At 33.2% G+C, this 19228-nt stretch overlaps 1 protein-coding gene across 49 annotated transcripts in view; it reads right to left on the reverse strand.

The window, feature by feature from the left end:
• The window catches only part of RIMS2 (regulating synaptic membrane exocytosis 2), a 594048-nt gene that overhangs the window by 356725 nt on the left and 218095 nt on the right, over positions 1-19228 (reverse strand). For 2 of the 49 annotated variants that reach the window (XM_074316890.2, XM_088799007.1), the window contains exon 1: positions 6014-6475. The exons of 37 other annotated variants lie outside the window; for them this stretch is intronic. In XM_074316890.2, the coding sequence (XP_074172991.2) occupies positions 6014-6135 (122 nt within the window). In that variant the 5' untranslated portion in view covers positions 6136-6475. Of the gene's footprint in view, positions 1-6013; positions 6502-19228 lie in introns of those variants that run through there. 10 more of the 49 variants (XM_088799011.1, XM_088799008.1, XM_088799004.1 and 7 more) reach the window with 9 other exon arrangements.

Raw genomic sequence — 19228 nt, forward strand, 5'->3', positions numbered from 1 at the left:
TGCCATTATAAACTCACCAGAATAACAAAAATTTGACATATTATCAACATGTTGGAAAGTGTGTGGAACCACCAAAACTCTCAAACATATTTGGTGGGAGTTTAAAATGTACAACCTTTTCTTAAAATGATCTGGTATTATAAAACTAAACATATGCCTACGCTGTGACCCATTTCCTCTTCTAGTTATTCATCCAAAAGAAATAAAAATACATGTCCACAAAAAGACTTATGTGAGAGTATGGTATATTCATAATACGGAATAACTCTCAGGGATAAACAAAAAGGAAAAAACTACACTCATACGTGCAACAACATGGATTAATATTTTTCAATGAAAAGTCTTTTATAAAAGAGTCTAATCTATATGATTTCAATTATATGAAGTTCTAGAACAGACAAAGCTAACATGTAAAAGAAAAACAAGAACAATATTTGATTCTGAAGGCTAAGGGGAGCTGGTATCGACTGGAAAGAAGCATGAGGGATAAGTGTGGGAACTCAGAGGTTAATGAATATAGTTAGTCCCTAACTCAAGTAGTTCATGGTATGGTGACTCTACCAATATCACACAGCCAGTAATTAGACAACCCACGATATGATCACAAGTCATATGTTTAATACTCTATAATGTAAAGCTACCACAGTATCTATATTAAAGTCAGGCACAAATCAATACTTGATTAAACGCAGCAGCTTTCCTTGTCATTTTCCATTACCTCTATCTCTGACATATCAAGGGTCACACAATGACATGGGAAACTTAAAAGAGTTTAAGTGAAAAGTCCTGAGTTTGATATAAGTAAGCAGCGAAAAATTGTGTTTCTTAGGGCCTAATGTTGGTCCCACGTCCCACTTTCTAAACCAGAGCTGCTCCACTCTTACCTGCTTTGCATATTGAGCTAAATTTTGAAAAAAAAGTGTTCTCTGCTAAAATCAAACAAACAAAAAGTGTGTCTTGGAAAATCCTAAGCAAAATAAAGAGCCCTTATGTTTTAAGATACTACAATTTTTAAGTGTAATTTGGGGAATTTTGCCCAAAAAGAAATGTTCATGCACATTTCTGAGGTAATTACTTTCTTATATTCAGAAGCCAAACTCAAATTGTGGATCAGTCCTAAGAATTCTTTTGTTGGGTATATGAATCTTTGTGAGTAATTCATAAATAGATATGAAGACAGTCATAGCACATATGAAATGAATTCATTTTACTACTTAGTGAATAGTGCCAGAATTAAACAGAAAGAAATTTACTAGTAATTATCTTCTTTTAGTTTTCTAAGATCCTTTATGATCATATAAGTTTATAATAAAAAAGTAGTTATCATTCACCTGTCTGTCATCAACAAAAGCAGTAGTTTTATACAAAGTTCTTTCAATAAAGAAAATACTTAACGACTGTACATAAGTATCTGATTGAGTATCTATATTAATGATTGTGGTATATAGCTAAGGTCCACAGTAAGTATTCTGGTAAAAAATATTAATGATACACATCTATGAATCAAAAGTCATTCTGATTAGAAATAGAAAGAGACAGTTGTTAAGGTAGCCTTGTATGTTTACAATATATTATTTTTATGATTATATATATTTAACAAGGCTTTTATATGTACATAAATACACTCATGTTTGCATGCACGTGTGTATGTATCAGACTACTGAGTGGCTTTATACATCAGAATACAGACTTTTCATGAAATATGTTCCTATCCTGATACTGTATAATGATTGCTGTGCTCCTACCAACTTCGAACAATGCACACTGTGAGGACCGCACTCTCAGAGCTATGACATGTAAGCATGCTGCTCTTTCTATGTCAAAGTGCCATTAATGTGCCATGATCATAACAGGTGTCAGTGCCAAAAATCCTGAACACAGTTAATGGCTTCATTATAAACCAAAGCAATAGTAAATGCTATGTAAATAACAATGACTAAATACCTCTGACCAAAAACACTACCAGACTAAATAATTAAACAATTATTTTGCAAATTCAAATTTAAATATTTAAAATAATATTAATTTTCTAGAACTGTGGGAATGCTTCGGTAGAAAAGAATCCGTTTACACTAGGTGATTTCAAGCTTTATATTTCATTTTTATAATCAGAGTGGTCCTGTAATTTACTCTCAAATAAACACTTTCGAGAAAGAAAAGTAGTACTAATAATAGTGGAGGCAAACCAGACCATATGGCTAACTTATTGTAAATAAAAACACCAACAAATCCAAATATTCTTTGGTCTACTAAGTTTTTTAAATCTTACTTTTAATATGAAAGTCTGTATATCTCTTTATATGTATATGGAAAGGACAGAAAGACTGTCTTTAATATTTATTCTGAATAAATCCAGTCCTATTATGCCCCTGTGTGGCCAGACAGCAAATTCACTGTGACGAAGAAATAATTACATCTGGAGGAAAATACATATTTCTTCACCGTACAGGAAAGATTACTAAAAACCAGTAAACAGAAAAACTTAGAGGCTATTAAGTACATTTTCCAGAAATTGTATCACAAAAGATAGTCATCATTTTGAATATTGTTCAAAGCAATTGATTACTTAATGCAGTGAACTCTATTAAACATATATCTTCTAGCATTCCAATATTTATGCTTACTTCCAAAGATAAGATTACAAAACTTAGATTTCATAATGAATTTAGTACTTGAGGACTTTTCTACTGACAACAAATCAATTATCTTTGTATCCTGATTAATTTAATTTGGGGAAAATGAGTTTACAATAAAAAAAAATAAAATAAAATAAAAAGAAAGAAAGAAAAGAAAAAGGCCTTGATAAGAATTTAAGTTAATGTGGCATTTCATCAAAACCTATCAAGTGGATTTATATAGGATGCAGATACTGATTTTTTTCTTGCTGAACCTTCAGTCATTTCATTTTAGTTCCAAAAGAACAGAGAATATTCTGCCATCTCCTTTATGTACTAAAGTGGTACTCAAGAACCACAATGATAAAAGTTGAGAACTTTCAGTTTGAAACATAAGGGTCATGCTATATGTTTTCCAACAAAAAGTTAGTCTAAACTATTCTAATGATTTGCACTCACAAATAAATTTCAATTACTCATTAGATAATAAAATACTGTAACAAGCTATTAAGTTGGTGCAAAAGTAATTGCGGTTTTTGCAATTATTCTTAACCTGTTAAACCGAAATTATTTTTGCACCAACCTAATATATTACTCTCCAGTTTAGTGATTTATGATACATGAAGTTGATATATTTAAAATCTTTGCTCCTTTGACAAGCTGAGCCTGGAAATGTTTTTGGAGTAATTATGGGAGATAGTCATCTTTTAACCTTTTATTGCTAATATGTCTAGAAGTAAATTGCCCTATCATCTGACAACCTGATGAAAGTTGAGTTGCAGATTTAGGGATAACATTAGTTACCCAGGGAAAGTCTCAAGAAAACTGCTTGAAAGGGTCCCCTTTTAATAATATATTGTCTATAATTTATGCATAGTACTGTTCTAGTAATTTATCCTAGAAAGCAATTCAGAATAAAATATAATCTAACTGTCCACATCTATGATATTTTCTATCAGTTTAAAGATTGTAATTAAGGTCACAGTACAAATACTGAATATTCCATTTCAACTAGTCCAAACAATTAAATGATTTCTAGTCATGTAATAACAACCAAAACTGTTCTTTCCAGAGGAGATAGTTATATAATTGACGCTTCAAATCTCAAGAGCACAATGTCCAGTCCATGAAGTTGAAAGGCCCATTATTAAGAAACATTTTTAAAGTTGTAAAACAACATCTTCTATCATACTCAGGTCATTTTTTTTCCCATGATTTTTTTCTTCAGGGATGATTTTTTTAGTCTACATATTACTTTCCAATTCAATGCTAACTAAAATGTTGATGCTAGATATTTGTATTTTTTAAAAGAACCTAAGCAGAATAATTTTAAAAGACCATTGCATCTGATCTGAACACAGAGTGACCAAACCATTAAAATATGTGGAAGGAGGCATTAATTACGAGTTCATATAAATTTATTTTCACTCTTCATACTTCTAAAGTAACTATTTGTACACTGGTTTTGACTCATTTTATAAGTAAATCAAGTATTTGAATATTTATGAAGATCAATAGATCTATATGTGAAAAAAATGTCATATGTTCTTGAAGACTAAGAAGTTAAGAACATAGACAGGGATCTTTTTCCCCTAAAACAGAATAAATTCTTTATTGATTAATTGGTAGTTTCAGATAATTTAGGTAAAAAATCAAAATAAATTAAATAAGACTGGTCTTAGAGAAGCAATAGAAACTTCACAATTTAACGTTTAATTGCTACAGCATAAAATTCTAGATTTTTAATAATGAGAGCATTATAAACATGACAACAATAAAAGAAACTTGAAGGAAAGAAAATGTACAGTGATAAGTATGTACAAAATTCCCTCAAAAATAGATATCTCATATTTTAAAACTAGTAACATTTACTTTAAAATGAATTCCATACCATGCTGTTAATAGCACAATTTCTAAAGTGAATATACAATCAGCCATGATATTAATATTTTTAAACACATAAATTCTTGGCATTAAAAAATAGAGAGATCAAACAAGGAAAAGATTTATAAAGGATGAGTAGAAATCCTAAAACTCTGCTAGCTTCATTTCAGGTCAAGGAATTTTTAAGAAATCCATACTGCCTCTTTTATTTAAATATAACATGCAATACAGATTATTTTTATCATAAATTACACTAAGCAATGTATTACTAAATAAAGAAACCCAATATCTTAAAATAAAAAAATATCCTATTATAGAATATCAGAGCATTTCATCTGTTATATATTTTACATAAGTCCAAAAATAAATATAAAAAAATCAAATTAGTTAATTGAACAGAACTGCACTGAGGAAAGAAGTGAAATTTTATACAAAGCCTATAAGCTATTCCATATTCAATGGAAAGGTCATAGATGTATTTATCATCTATGGTATCAAACATTTTAAATACCTACATATTCTTAAAGCCTCCTTTACATTGGCTAAATTAAAGCACATACTGTTAATAGGTATTTTTTAAATCTCTAAAATGGGCTATCTCACACTGTTAAGAGAGACCCTAAAAGGAAGAGACCAGCAAAACCATTCAATATTCTATGCACTATTAGTTCTCTCTTAATTTCCAGAAGGTTTCAGGGCATTATCATGTTCACAGAATTTCTTTCTCAGTCTTTCTCCATATATATTTAGTTAAAATGAGGTCTTTTCTATAGTAGGTATATAACATTAGAAATTCTCAAAAGGCAAATAACTTAAACAGAGGAAAAACTGGATGATAAAACTGCATTTTAGAAGCATTCTTTATTGTAAGCCAGAGAAACCATCTAAAACATATGTTCATAATTTAACAACGTTCACCACAGAAAAAAAAAAAATCAGGTTGAAAAAGCAATAAGAATTTATAACAAAACATCCTTCTAAACTAGCTGATCTAATCCAAAACATTATTAGCAGTTCCATAATACAGCTTGTTTAAAAGTGATTATTGATCTACCCTGCATAGAGAAATGTCTTTAGAAAACATCTTCCGCATGTTTTACAAAGAGCATGCATGACTGCTAATTCACATTTTCCAGCAAATCACATATGATTATATAGCCTCATCCCTATATATGCAATATAATCACTGCCATGACCACAAAGAAAAAAAATCTATTAGGCATTTTAAGTTAATCCTTTTATTTATTAGAAAATGAAATCATGAAAACAGCCTGTATGTTTCAGAGGTCAAGCTAGCTAAATTTAAGATGCTTTCTGTGCTTTGAAGTAAGCTTATTTTCCTTCTTAAAATCAATTACGAACACTACATAAAATTTTATATTTATATAAAAATTTTATGTTTATAAAGACAATACCCTTAAAATGCTAACATTTCAATACAAAACAATTTTACAGACATAAGATTATCCTCAAAATATCAATACTAAAAGAAAATATAGTTTAGCTTTACTCACCTTGCATTGTTCAGCGTTTGTCCAAAAAGCTCATTTTGTAAAATATTTGGTGGGGATGAAAAAACCCCATGAAAATGAGATAAAACAGAATTGCAGACCTGGCGCAATGTCTCAAATTGCATTTTCTTTCTTTTTTTTTCTCCCTTCTATTTTTCCTTACCACCTGTCTTTAAAGTCATCTATTTGCAGACACCATCAAATAAAAACATGCCAATCAAGTTCCATATTTCTCCTGAGCTCTGTAAAAACTGTGCTTAAATGAGCAGAGGTTGATAGTTAATTGTACAGTCATTATTCTTCTAATTCAGTCGGAGAAGATTCAGTACCCGTGCGGCTTTAGGCTTTCTCCTGACTGTAGCAAGAATTCTAAACAGCAGTAAGCTTTTTGGGCATTCCCAGCTGAAGTGTGAAGCTGAGCTGCTTTCATGGGCTCTACTCATATTTCTCTAAGCCTATTAAAAACACGCAATGAATATATGCTGTCGTCAGGAGTTTCAGCACATCTGGCTGCCAGCAGTTAAATTTAAGAAGTAATAAAAATGAGGACAAGGTATCGTCTCAATGTTACTTCTGGATAAGAAGAAGAGAAATTATACATTTCCTAACCCTTTTCTCTTTCCCTGAAAAATAAATAACTCCAGCTACAGAGTATATAGGTCTCTTCAGTGTTCAAGGTACTGCATAGGAGCAGAACACTCTAAAAATAAGTGGTATATTCTTCTTTTGATGTCCTGAAGCAATAAAAATATGATAGATAAAAGAGCTTGTATTGCCTGCATTTATAATGCCATACTTCTAAAGAAGCATTTTGAAAACAGGTACTTCATGGTCTTAATTTCTTATTTAATTTTAAAAGTCTTCATTTATTTATTTTTTAAGAAAAATGAATGATGTTTAATCTGGTTCTTTTTATAAGTCCATATATGGACTACATGATTATTGATGTAATTTTAGAAAAGAAAAATATCCTATCAATTAAAATTCACTTAAACAGCACACATAAATATGAACTTTTCCACAAATCAAAAAACACAACTAAAGCCAGAGAGACTTTATCTATCAACTATTATTAATTTATTTCAATAATAGTGGTTACAGCACTTTTCAGAAAAGGGTATTTCCTGAAGTCTCCGATAGTCTTAGAGTATTCCAGATCATCATCCATTCTCAATGAATAGTTCTGGTTTAGATAAAATCTTAGGTTTTTCTACATCCAGATACATCCATCTTACTACCAAAAGATGCTCTAAAAGTAGTGCAAACCAAATTTTAAAAACCAACTCACTTACAGAAATGATTAATATATTTATTGATCTTTAATTGCTCCTAAACCATTACATTTCTTTAACAGATACATCCCTTTTAGCCCTTTTTTACCTCAACTTTTAGCCCTAACCCCCGCTATCTCCTTCCATACACATACCACTACTGATAAAGAGGCACTGAAATATACTAAGAAGTTTTTTTAAAAAACTGGCAAATTCTTTTTTAACGTGAATAAACATGTCACAAGAGAACAACACAAAAACATGTAATATAAATTTTTAAATGACAAAATAAACATTCATAACACAAACTTTGAAACAACTAATTTATTTATTTTATAAACTATGTTGAATTACGGGTTTATCCTCAACTAAGAGTGCCCTATTTTGCTTATTTAATTTCAGGTTTTTATAGGTGCACACTAATCTATCTATGAAATATATATATACACACATATATGTACACATACATAATAATCATAAGGTACATTTTGGTTTATAAAGTACTTCTAAATTTATTTTTTTAATATCCAGAAAACATTGTGAGTCAGTGGTAATGTTGCTACTGTTTTATAGATGAAAAGAAACTGAGGCTCTAAGGAATCAAAGATCACACAGCATGTAAAAGATACAGTATTTGAGTGAAGGTCTTCGCTTTGGACTCCATTTCACATGCTCCTTCCCTATCATTCTATCTTCTCTATATGTGCACACATGAGCATGTGCACGCACACACACACAGAAACGCACACATCCATTTGTGAACACATCAGTCTCTATAGACGAATAGAAAAACTACTTGCCAGTGACCAATCAACGATATTTCAGTTAGAGCAAACATCTCAACAGTTTTTACTCACAAGTAACTTTAAATGGGTTTCTTCCATTTAACTCAAACAGAAGCAACCTGATGTGCTTCAAATTTTTAAGCCTCTGATCATAAGTTGATTTTTCACATCTATGAAAGATAAATTTCTGTAAGTGGAGACATATACATTTTTAAAATTCTTAATTTCAAAGCTCATATTACCTGTGATGAAAAAATGCATGTATGTATTTCCCCTTTGTGGGTAGATTCCATTTTTACAAATAACCAAAAGCCTTTCTGAAGCCAGTCTATTAAATAAGGTGATTTTACAGCAAAACATTCTTTATTGTTAATAAAAAGTTTCTTTTGTGTTTTAAAATAGGATCTGAAGGTCTGGTCATGAGGATACTTTCAAAAATGGTCTAAGCAATGGGAACATCACTGGAATGAGCATTGAAAAGACTTTGTTGAAAGAGTAAACAATATAGCAACTGCCTTTTTCTCAGACCCTTAGTTTCCAGGTTTCACTATACAACACACACAACTGGTCAGCTTTCTCTTAGTTTCCTCAATATCGCCCAAATGATTTATTCCATTTTCCCAGCCCATTACCACCTTTCACCTGTTCCTCCTCATCCTTAAGGGCTCAATATCACTTTCTTGAGAAGACTTTCTCTGAGTTAGATTAGGTCCCCCTTATGCACTCTCATTGTACCCTCTACTTGCTCTTTACAGCATCTGATAAAAGTATAACTACATATTTACTTGAAAAAAATGTTTAACGTGTTTCACCCTTAGTTACATGAGGTTAAAGCTCATATATGTTTTATTCATCTAGAACAGTGCAGAGTAGGTGCTCAAGAAATATTTGTTGACTGGATGGGTGCTTAAATTTTATTGAAAAGTTAATTATTTTTAGTCACATCCCATAAGTAGGATAGGAAACCACTCAAGACTTAATTTGGTTCTTAGTTTCTGTGTTTGTTTTAACCTACCACGTCATGTTAGAAGGTTCATAAATACAAGCACGACTGATATTAACAATCAAAAACATTGTGCTTTGTATGGGCTTTTTAATTTATGAATATTATAAAAAGGTTTATAGCTAATATCTGCTTTAAACTTTCTATATACTGCAGGCTCACAAGTAACATAAATGCTGGAGGCTCTATGAGGATGAAAGAACATGCACATAGAGAAAATGGCCTGGATTGGAGTACTGACTCTAACTAGCCATAACACCTCAGGAGGTTCACTTTACATATCTGAGCTATGGTTCCTTCAAATGCAAAATAAGCTACATCACTTACCTCATAGGGTTATTATTGCATTAAAACATGTAATGTATACAAATGCATTTTATAAACTCTAAAGTCCATAATGTTTGGAAATAACCTTACTATGAACTATCTAAGGAATCAAATTATTAGGACCAGAATTCTAACAATTATTATCAGATATATTTTTATCATATTTAATCATGCAACAAATATTTATAGAATTTCTTTGTGCAAGGTTCTAATCCCTCTCAGAACATAAGGTCTCGAAGTAGTCAGCTTAATATTTACATCGAGTCCAGCAAAGAGGCATTAATTCTCACAAATGTTGTAGATGATGACAATTGGTTTCTCTATGGTTGTTCTATTAGAATGTTTAGCACCTCATTGGAAATGGCAATACTGACAAGAATTCTCACAGAAGAAGATGTGTTATGAAATTTTTAGCAGCAAAAGCAAGTTCATTGAAGAAGATATCTAAAAAACTAATCAACACTTGAAAAAGTTCAATCTGAAAGTAATCAGAAGAGTGCAATTAGAAATCATAACGAATTTTTGCTTATTAAATTGGCAAAGTATTGACCAGAGGGTCAGAGAATGGGCACTCTCATAGAACATTTTGCAAAATATTCAGTAATACATAGAAAAACTTTTAAAAATGTTCAAAATCTGGGTGGCTGGGTGGCTTAGGCAGTTGGAGCACTGTGCTGCTAATGCCGAGGTCTCTGGTTCGGTTCCCAAATGGGCCAGTGAGCTGCGCCCTCTACAGCTAAGATTGTGAACAACGGCTTCACCTGGAGCTGAGAGGCGGGCACATGGCGAGAGCTGCCATGAGTTGCCGGGAGCGACGGTGAGCTACTGGCTGACAGCTGGCAACCGACTGCCTCAGCCCCCGGGGGAGCGCAAGGCTCATAATACCAGCATGGGCCAGGGGGCTGGGTCCTTCACAACTAGACTGAGAACAAAGGCTTGAATTGGAGTTGGGGAGGAAGGGGGAAGGGGGAAAAATCAAAATAAATTTAAAAAATTAAAAATGCTAAAAATCGAAGGAAATACTAGAAGAATAAACACCAAAATGTTAGTATGGATTATCTCTGGGTGAGAACATCACAGACTCTTTTTTCCATTATATTTTTTGATATAGTAACTAAAAGAAAGGCCCAAAGTTTAATCTACCTAGAGTGGAGAACTCTACAATTACAACAAAATCATTAACCATAACATATTAAGTATGATGTTGGCCCATGAACTTTGCTTAGCAACGCTCAAGTGAATCAAATACTAAATTATCAGTTTTCATGTGCTTACTATATCCCTTAGCAATGGTATCCTCTTCTTTATCAATAAGTTCCTAAAATTCTTCAATAATTTAAATTGTTAATTAGTACTATGAAACATCCAAATGAAATGAGAAGACAGAACTTAGCACTAACATCTTTACGTCATCCTCAAAAATAGTTGAAGTGTAAGTGCTTAAATTAACATATGTAAGAGTTTTGGTTGATAAACACCTAGTGGCTATAAGTTAAAGAAATTTGACACAAACTCAAAAATTAAATGAAAAAATAACAATTGGGAAATTATGCTCTTCTAAATTTGTAACAACACAAGCCTCTTACTTGTAAGGCACAATCACTCATTGTATATTTAAATTTTATAGTTAAAGACATCTGGGTTATTTTGAATTTTTAAGAGTACCAAAATATTTCTATTAAAATGCTCCATACATGCAAACATTTACACATAGCTAATCCATTACTGAAGCTATATCATATAACATGTATAATCAATAACAAAAATCCCTGAAATGTTAAAAAATTTTTCATTTTATTAAACTATACATCTGTGGTTCTATCTATATAATTGAAGTAACTGCACTATCTTTCCTATTATATTATTCTGTTTCATTGACTATCTGAAGCATCTGACTGATATATTAGGTTGGTGCAAAAGTAACTGCGGTTTAACAGGTTAAAAATAATTGCAAAAACCGCGATTACTTTTGCACCAACCTAATAATTCTAAGGGTTAGAATAGAAGTAAGATGGTCCCAAGAACAAGGTGTTTTGTTTTTTTTTTTCCATATGTTTTGCAAATGAAAGTCTTGCATTATATATTTCCCTGAGGCAAGACCATAGACTCATTCACCGCAGGAATACCAAATAAAGGCAAATGATGAAGTTTCTAACAAAAGGAGGGAAAGGGGGCATTCAATAAAGGGAAATTGGCCTGTCCTTCGTCTTAGGGTGGACCATACCGTGTATCCAAGTATGGAAGAAAGAAAGAATAGCTCAGACCTAAATGAGCACACTATAAATCTAAAGATTTCAAATAAACATCACAAAACAGTTTAGTTTAAAATACTTATGCTAGTTTTCATAAGAAGTTTTTAAAAATGTGTTGATGCTCAGTTGTTTTCTGATGTACAGAAAACTCTGTAGTATTTCCCTGGGCTTGAAATCTGTATCTATCTGTCCCTAGTTTTGACCATTGCTGCAGAACACACTCCTTACAGTTTCTACCATCTAATTCAGAAAGGAAAATGGGAAGCATAGTGAAAGCCTCTACAAATGTATGAAGCCCCGCCATCATTATCATCTCTCTGACTCCTCTTCCTAGGCCAGAAATGTGAGGACTAATGCTTTGGCTCAGTTTGCATTAGTATGAGATGTATTACAAGGTTCAAAGTCCAGTGCCAGAGCTGCTCTTACCAGAGCAGTTCCCACACCTACAAGCTGGCAGCAGCAGGAATATCTTTCCCACTGGATGCAAGAGTTTAGCTACTAAGTACCAATCCTAGACTTAAGCTCCCGAATGAAAATCTCCAGAGTGATTATCTGCTCTGACACCTAAAGATTACACCTATTAGAGGAAAGAGAACCAAGATCTCTGAAAACACAGTTTGGTAAGTCCCTCCAGTCTTAGGACTGCTAGTTCTGAATATATATTCCCTTGGTAACTATCAAGAGAACCACTGGAAGTAACACTACAATTTCGGGGAGCTATACAAATACGACTGAGATCCCACTCCATCTCTGATTGCTACGTTCACCAGGAACCGCGGTATAAGGAATGTTTATAGCTTTGGGACACGAAGCATTCACACTGAACCTTGCCAACTGCCCACACAAGGCACCTCTGCTGCCTAACAAAGTTCCCTAGCTTCTTCAGGAAAGAAATACTGACTGTACATTTTTACCGTAAGGACATTAGAAATAATAATCACTGGCACAACTATAAATATGTTTCAGCAAAATATGGTAAAAATGAAATACTATGCAATAATACTGGCCACCAGGAGTTTCCACCCGTAATTCCTTTCTTTCACGCAATTTCCTTCTACTTGTTACATCGTGAAAAAATGGGGCAGTGAAGACACCATAAATGCACCAAAATATTATCTCACAACATGTGGATGTAGGGAAATCAATTAACATAGCTAATGCAGTAGTCAAAGCAAGATAGTTGGCTTGGATTAAGGTAATCACAGTAAAATGGAGACAAAGGAACATTAAAAAGGCAGTTGTTGATTCAACAGGACATGAGTGATTTGCCACAGGGGTGGGAGGTGGAGTATGAAGGTCAACAAAGGAGTCAAAAAATGACTCTCACATTTCTCTCTTAAGTAACCAAGCAGATAGACTGAAATTTGCTGAGACAGAGAATACTAAAGGATAAGCAGACTGAGGGAGAAGGAGGGAAAGATGATGAGTTGTAGAATTTAAAGAGCATGAAAGATAGCGAAAAAGACAGACAAGTAAGCAATTGAATATGTCATTCTGGAGTTCAGAAAAGGGTTCTCAGCTAAAAATATGTATTCAGGAAGCGTCAGCATTTAGTAATGATTTCAATTAAGTGAGTAGATGAAATCACCCAGAGAGAAAATTCAAAATGAGAAGAAAAAAAAAAGAGGTACAAGATAAAGCACCAGGGAACTAAGTTCCACATTAAGCCATCAGGTAAAGAAGAAGCCAGTCAAGGAGAGCCAAGAGGAGCATCCACATATGCAAGTAGGAGGGAAATGAGGAGAGTGTGATGGTCTAGAAGCCAATAAACGACAGTGTTTAAAAAGAATGGTATGAGCAACACTGTTACAAATTCTGTCATCTGGAATTTGCATAAATGCTGCTTGTGACCCTGTGCTTCAAAACAATTCTCTTGAAAATAGCTCTTTTAGTGTGAAATCACTCATTCCATTTTACCCATGAAAATGGACTGGGAGCAGCTATCTTCTAAGCTTCCTTCATCAACCCCCTTTCCTCCCTTGGTGAAAGGTAAGCAAAGAAAAGTTGTAGTCTTGGATCAGCCATAGCAGGAGACCTTATGCAAATAAACTCATGCAAATCTACATGTATTTTGATCCAATCCTACCAACTTAAAAAATACAATTAGACATGCCTGGCTCTTAAAAACGGACAGATCAAAATTAATCAGAGACCCCAGCTACTTATGAGTGGAGGTGATTAAGCACCAAATTTGAAAGTAGAAAAAGATATATAATGTAAATAAGACTTAGTCTATCAATTTCCCATCTAGCTTACCCCTTTTTCTTATAAGCTCCTTCCTAAAATACCTAGTTTATTTCTTATTGAATCTATTTTAGAAGCCTCTTAGTTCTAATGATACTTGTAATGACAAATGAATAATATTTATTCTATGCACGAATTAAGTCACCAGTGATTTTATTGCTATATTATTTCGAATCTTAAAAGAACTTCCCTTGATTCCATATTCCCTTCTAGTCCTATTTTTATGCACCTTTTCACAACAAAATTTCTTGAAGTTGTTTGAAGTTGCTATGTCTACTTCCTCAATTTCATGGCTCCTAAACCATTTTTATTCTTTGTTGCTGAGACATAGTCTCCTGATTTTCCTTTTGCTCAGTGGCAATTTTTTTTCTCAGTGCATTTTGCTGGCTCTCACTCCTCTATTAGATCTCTAAATGTTGGGAGTGTCCAAGGCTCTGTTTTGGCTATGTTATTGACCTCTTCTATTCTTTAACCCTATGGTCTCCCTAGGTAACTTACATTCCATAGCATTCAATATCTTCTATGTGTTATACCTGTGCCCTTATCATCCCCTAGAACTCCAAACTCATATACCTGTCTGTCAACTTGACATTCCCAAATGGAAGTTAAAAGGTCACAGCGTGATCAAACAGAATTCCTGATTTCCACATCCAAACCAGTTCCTCTTCTATCTTGCAAAAATAACATGATTTTTTTAGGAGGTATCTTGATATTTCTTTCTTTAACACTCCACCACATGTATCCAATCTATCCGTAGTAGTTTTCATCAACTCCACCTTCTAAATGAAGCACAAATTCATCAACATTTCCATCTTGCTACTACAATTCTAACTCAAGCTAGCAACATCTCTTTCCTAGATTACTTCAATAGCTTCCTAACTTCTCTCAGCATCAATTCCTGCTCCCTACAAACCATTCTACACACAACAGAATAACCGTACAAAAATATTAGTATCATGTTCCTTCCATGTTTAAACCCTACAATGGTATCCTATCCCATTTAAAATAGAATATAAACTCTTATTTTACAGACAGGAAGAGAGATGAACTTTTATGTCCAAGTGATTGGTGACAAAGTTAGAATGAACATCCACATCTCCTTACTCACAGGCCAGTTCTCCTTACATAGTACTACCATGTCTTTGACATTCGGCAACTTCTTATGAAGGCTCTCATTTAAAATGTAAACCAATTTTACAGTTTATAAGTGTCCCAGAATATAAGAGAAAGGATGATGTGAAAATACAAATAAGAAGACCAACGTTACCAAAGGGTAACGGGGGAGAGGGGTAGCAGAAGACGGTAAACGGGGCCAAATATCTGGTGATGAAAGGAGAATTGACTCTGGGTGATATACACACAATGTATAGATGAGGTATTACAGAATTGTACACTTGAAACCTATGTAATTTTATTAACCATTGTCACCCCAACAAATTTTAATTAAAAAAAAGGGAGAAGACCAATGTAGAACTTGGACATAAACATAAATCCCAAATCCCACAATTTTTGAGAGAGAAAAAAATCGCAAATATGGACTAAAGCAATGGGACAAAATATATGTAGGCAAAAAGGGGAATATTGAAATGAGAAAGATCAAATGTTCATAAACCTCCCCACTAAGGTGACTCTAATTCTTATTAAGCACAGTCAACCAGAAGAAATGGGTTTCTTACCGCTTTCTAGACAGGGATTTTAAATCAAACCTCCAAACTTTTAAGCATGTAAAGTAATTTATATAATAATGAATATAAATTCATTCATAAGTGAATTTCAGATATATATTACAGAATTTAAAAAGTTATTTTACATCACAATATTGAGTCCATATGTCCTGTAGTCTTACAGTCTTAGTTGTATGAAAAATATAAACTTTTTCTGAGAGATGTAACTAAAATTTGACAATCTTGCTCTATCAACACAAATCAACTCTCATACACAGAAAAGGAAGACTAAAACAGTTAAAAAATTAAATAGAACACTCAATAAGAATTTGAAAATATGATTGAGAAAAAATAAGTTGAAAACTAACATCTAAAAACTAGACAAACAAAAAAAAAATGCTTGGGTGGAACTGTAATAAAAAAAAAGAACTGAAAAGAAAACAATGGGAAGGGGGAGCATCAGTAGAGAAAGGGAGGTCACCCTTAAGTTTAATTTTCCAGCTCAAGCACTGTGTAATTATGTAAGCACAGTGAGAACTGTTCCACTGATAACCTTCAAACCAACCTTGAAAGACCTTCTTTCCAGACAAAATGCTCCAAATCATACCTCAAAACATCCAACTGTGTCAAATAATACACACAGGTATATATCACAGAAATAAAAATAGTTGATTATAGGTAACAACAATTTTTATTCTCTACACAATTTTTGCTGCATTATTCGTTTGAAAAAACTAGAGAAGCCATAGATTACGGAAAAAGAAATTCCCATGATGCTATATCAATGTTTCTAATAACAAAATGTATCCCAAATCTTAGGACAAAAGCAATTTGTTATATATTGAGCTATCTTGAGATACATGACACTAATTCATTCTTCAGAGTTTCTAGTGATAAAAGATAACACACAAAATTGAAACAAAACCAGTTAAGAGAAATAGGCACTAGTACCATTACTAAGTAATGCATACACATATACACACACACATACATTACAATTAATATAAATGATTAAAAATAAAATGAGACAATTTCTATAAATTTCTTACAAATAAAAAAATACATTTTAAAACCTCTTCCTGAGTTTTAAGCCAAATCTCTCAATGGCTACAAGCACCTTTGCAGGTGAAGGCTACAGTCAAAAGATGCCAAGATCATTTCAAGAAAAACTTTGTCCCAATCGACTGACTACATATTAATTAAACATATCCCTACCTAGTCCTCCTAGAAACTAAAGTCAGCAAAGATCTTCTACATTAGCTTACCATAAGGAGCAGAGGGAATAAACCACATAGACAAACTCAAAAACAAAACCAAAAACCAAGTGAAAAATAAGCAAAGAAGCTGAGAATTCCATGTAAATTAGGTTACCTTATAATCCTGTCTCTATACAATTAAATATGCTATTGGTGATGAGTAGGGGACTACTACAAATCTCTTAGTCAAGCCATTTTTAAAAGTATAGTCTAATGACCTCAGGGGGTGCCCAGCCTCTTTCAGAGGATCTGCAAGGTTAAACCTGTATTCTTAATAATACTAAATGCTATTTGCCTTTTAAACGCTCATCCTCTCATGGGTGTACAGTGGAGTTTTCCAGAGGCTACATTATGTATGATATCTCAAGATAGTGAATACAGGAGATAACAGAATCCAGCTCTCTTTCACTAAATCAGACATTAAAGGGATTTGCAAAAATGTAAAATAATGCCAATTTTCTCACTAAACTTTCCTTTTCTTTTTGAAATATGCTGTATTAGTTTCCTATTCCTACAAAACAAGTCACCACAATCTTAGTGGTTTAAAAAATATGTATTAATTATCTTCCAGTTTCTATAGGTCAGGAATGTAAACATGGTTTAAAGGGTGTAATGAAGGTGTTGGCCAGGCCACATTTCTTTCTAGAGCTCCGGGTCTTTCCCCGAGCGTATGTGATTGTTGGCAAAATTCAATTCTTTCTGGCTTTAAGACTGAGGTCCGTTTTCTTGCTGGCTGTCAGCCAGGGGACGCTGTCAGCTCCTAGGGACTCTCCCGCAGATTCCTGCAATGTGGTCCTCTCACATCCCTTTCACAACATGGTAGCTTACTTATTCAAAGCCAGCAGAAGAATCTCTTGCTTCAGACTGAGATTAGTCTCACATAATGTAACGTAATCACAGAAGTGACTTTCCTATCATCTTTGCCTACTCTCCACTAACTAGAACGAAGTCACAGGTTCTATATATACTTGAGGTAAGAGTAAAATTCACTGCAGGTCAACTTAGAATTCTATCTACTCCTTATGGTTAGTTAAAATGTAGTGGATTTATTGTTATTTTTAAAGTAATTAATAAAGATATATTTTATGGTTTCTGTTTTTACTTCTAACATAGTAAATATTAATAAATACTATCCATATAAACATCAGCTCTATGAGGTCCTCAATCATTTTTAAGAGTGTAAAGAGTTCAAGACCAAACTGTTTGAGAACCATTGCTCTACTCTAAGCTGCTTTTCATATTTGCTGCCTCTTATATTTAACACATAATAGATACGAAAATGTACTTTCTGCAAGAAGTGTGCCTATTTTAAAACAAATAAGCAGTAGTCATGCTCCCAACATAAAATAAAATTTAAAATTGAGCAAATTATTCAAGTTATTCACTTTTCTGTATCATTTATCTTAAAATTTTGAACTATAATCATTTATGTTTATAAATGTTTAAATATTTCCCCACCCAATCCCACACTTTCACAATTTCAGGGAACTGCAGGAGCTGTGTTCTTGAGCAGATAAAAATAGGTAGGTTCTATGCATAGCTAGAACAGGGATTGTTTATAGTAACACGCAGGAAGGCACAGAATATGAGCACAGTTTCTTCCGTGTAAATGAGTGAAAGGAATTCGAAGGCTCCGCCATGATGCTGACTACTATTATTCACGTTATAGTGGACAGATAAATTTCAATGCCTGAATTCTTAACAATTAAAGATAGCAAATAAGAAAATGTATCTTTATCTTTATTTAAAGCTTTGACTCCAACTCTCTATTTTTTAACTCTAGTCAAATATGCGAAACCTTGTATAAACCTTGAAAAGACTTTTCTTGCTCCTTAAGCTCCAGTACTCAAAACAAATCTAGTGGCTAGCTCCTTAGTCTCACCTTTCTTCCCCTTTGAGCTTCCAAAGGATACTTCCCAATTGTTTCTTCCCAAGCCTGTCCTAACACATCAGCATAAGAAATGAAAATGTGTAGTGAACAAAATGGAAGTAGGCATTTACCTCAAACCAGTTTCACTTATTACCATTTTATACACTTCACTAAAAGGTCTAAAAAACAGTTTTACACTTACCAACCTTAACCTTTGCCTATCTCAGCATGACAGTCCAGTTTTGTAGCCCTTATCTATTACACCCTTGACCAATATCAGAACTGCTTCACTTGGTGTATATCCAGAGAGCCAGAAGATAAGGTGAGAGGTGGTTGAGATATCCTGAAAGTCAGTCTATAACATTAGTATTGCCATAAAATCCAAACTAGTAGCAATATATTCCCATAGTTCACTGTGCAGACTCACATATATACTTCTACTGCCAATAAATCTGTACAAAAATCTGAGGAAAGGGATTATATGAGCGTATATGCTAGTATCAGTTAATAACTTGTTACAATTTATTAAATTTTATGTTTTCACTC

Source organism: Rhinolophus sinicus, chromosome 6 (genome assembly GCF_057876585.1).
Source record: "Rhinolophus sinicus isolate RSI-liver-muscle chromosome 6, RSI-T2T, whole genome shotgun sequence".
NCBI lineage: Eukaryota > Metazoa > Chordata > Mammalia > Chiroptera > Rhinolophidae > Rhinolophus > Rhinolophus sinicus.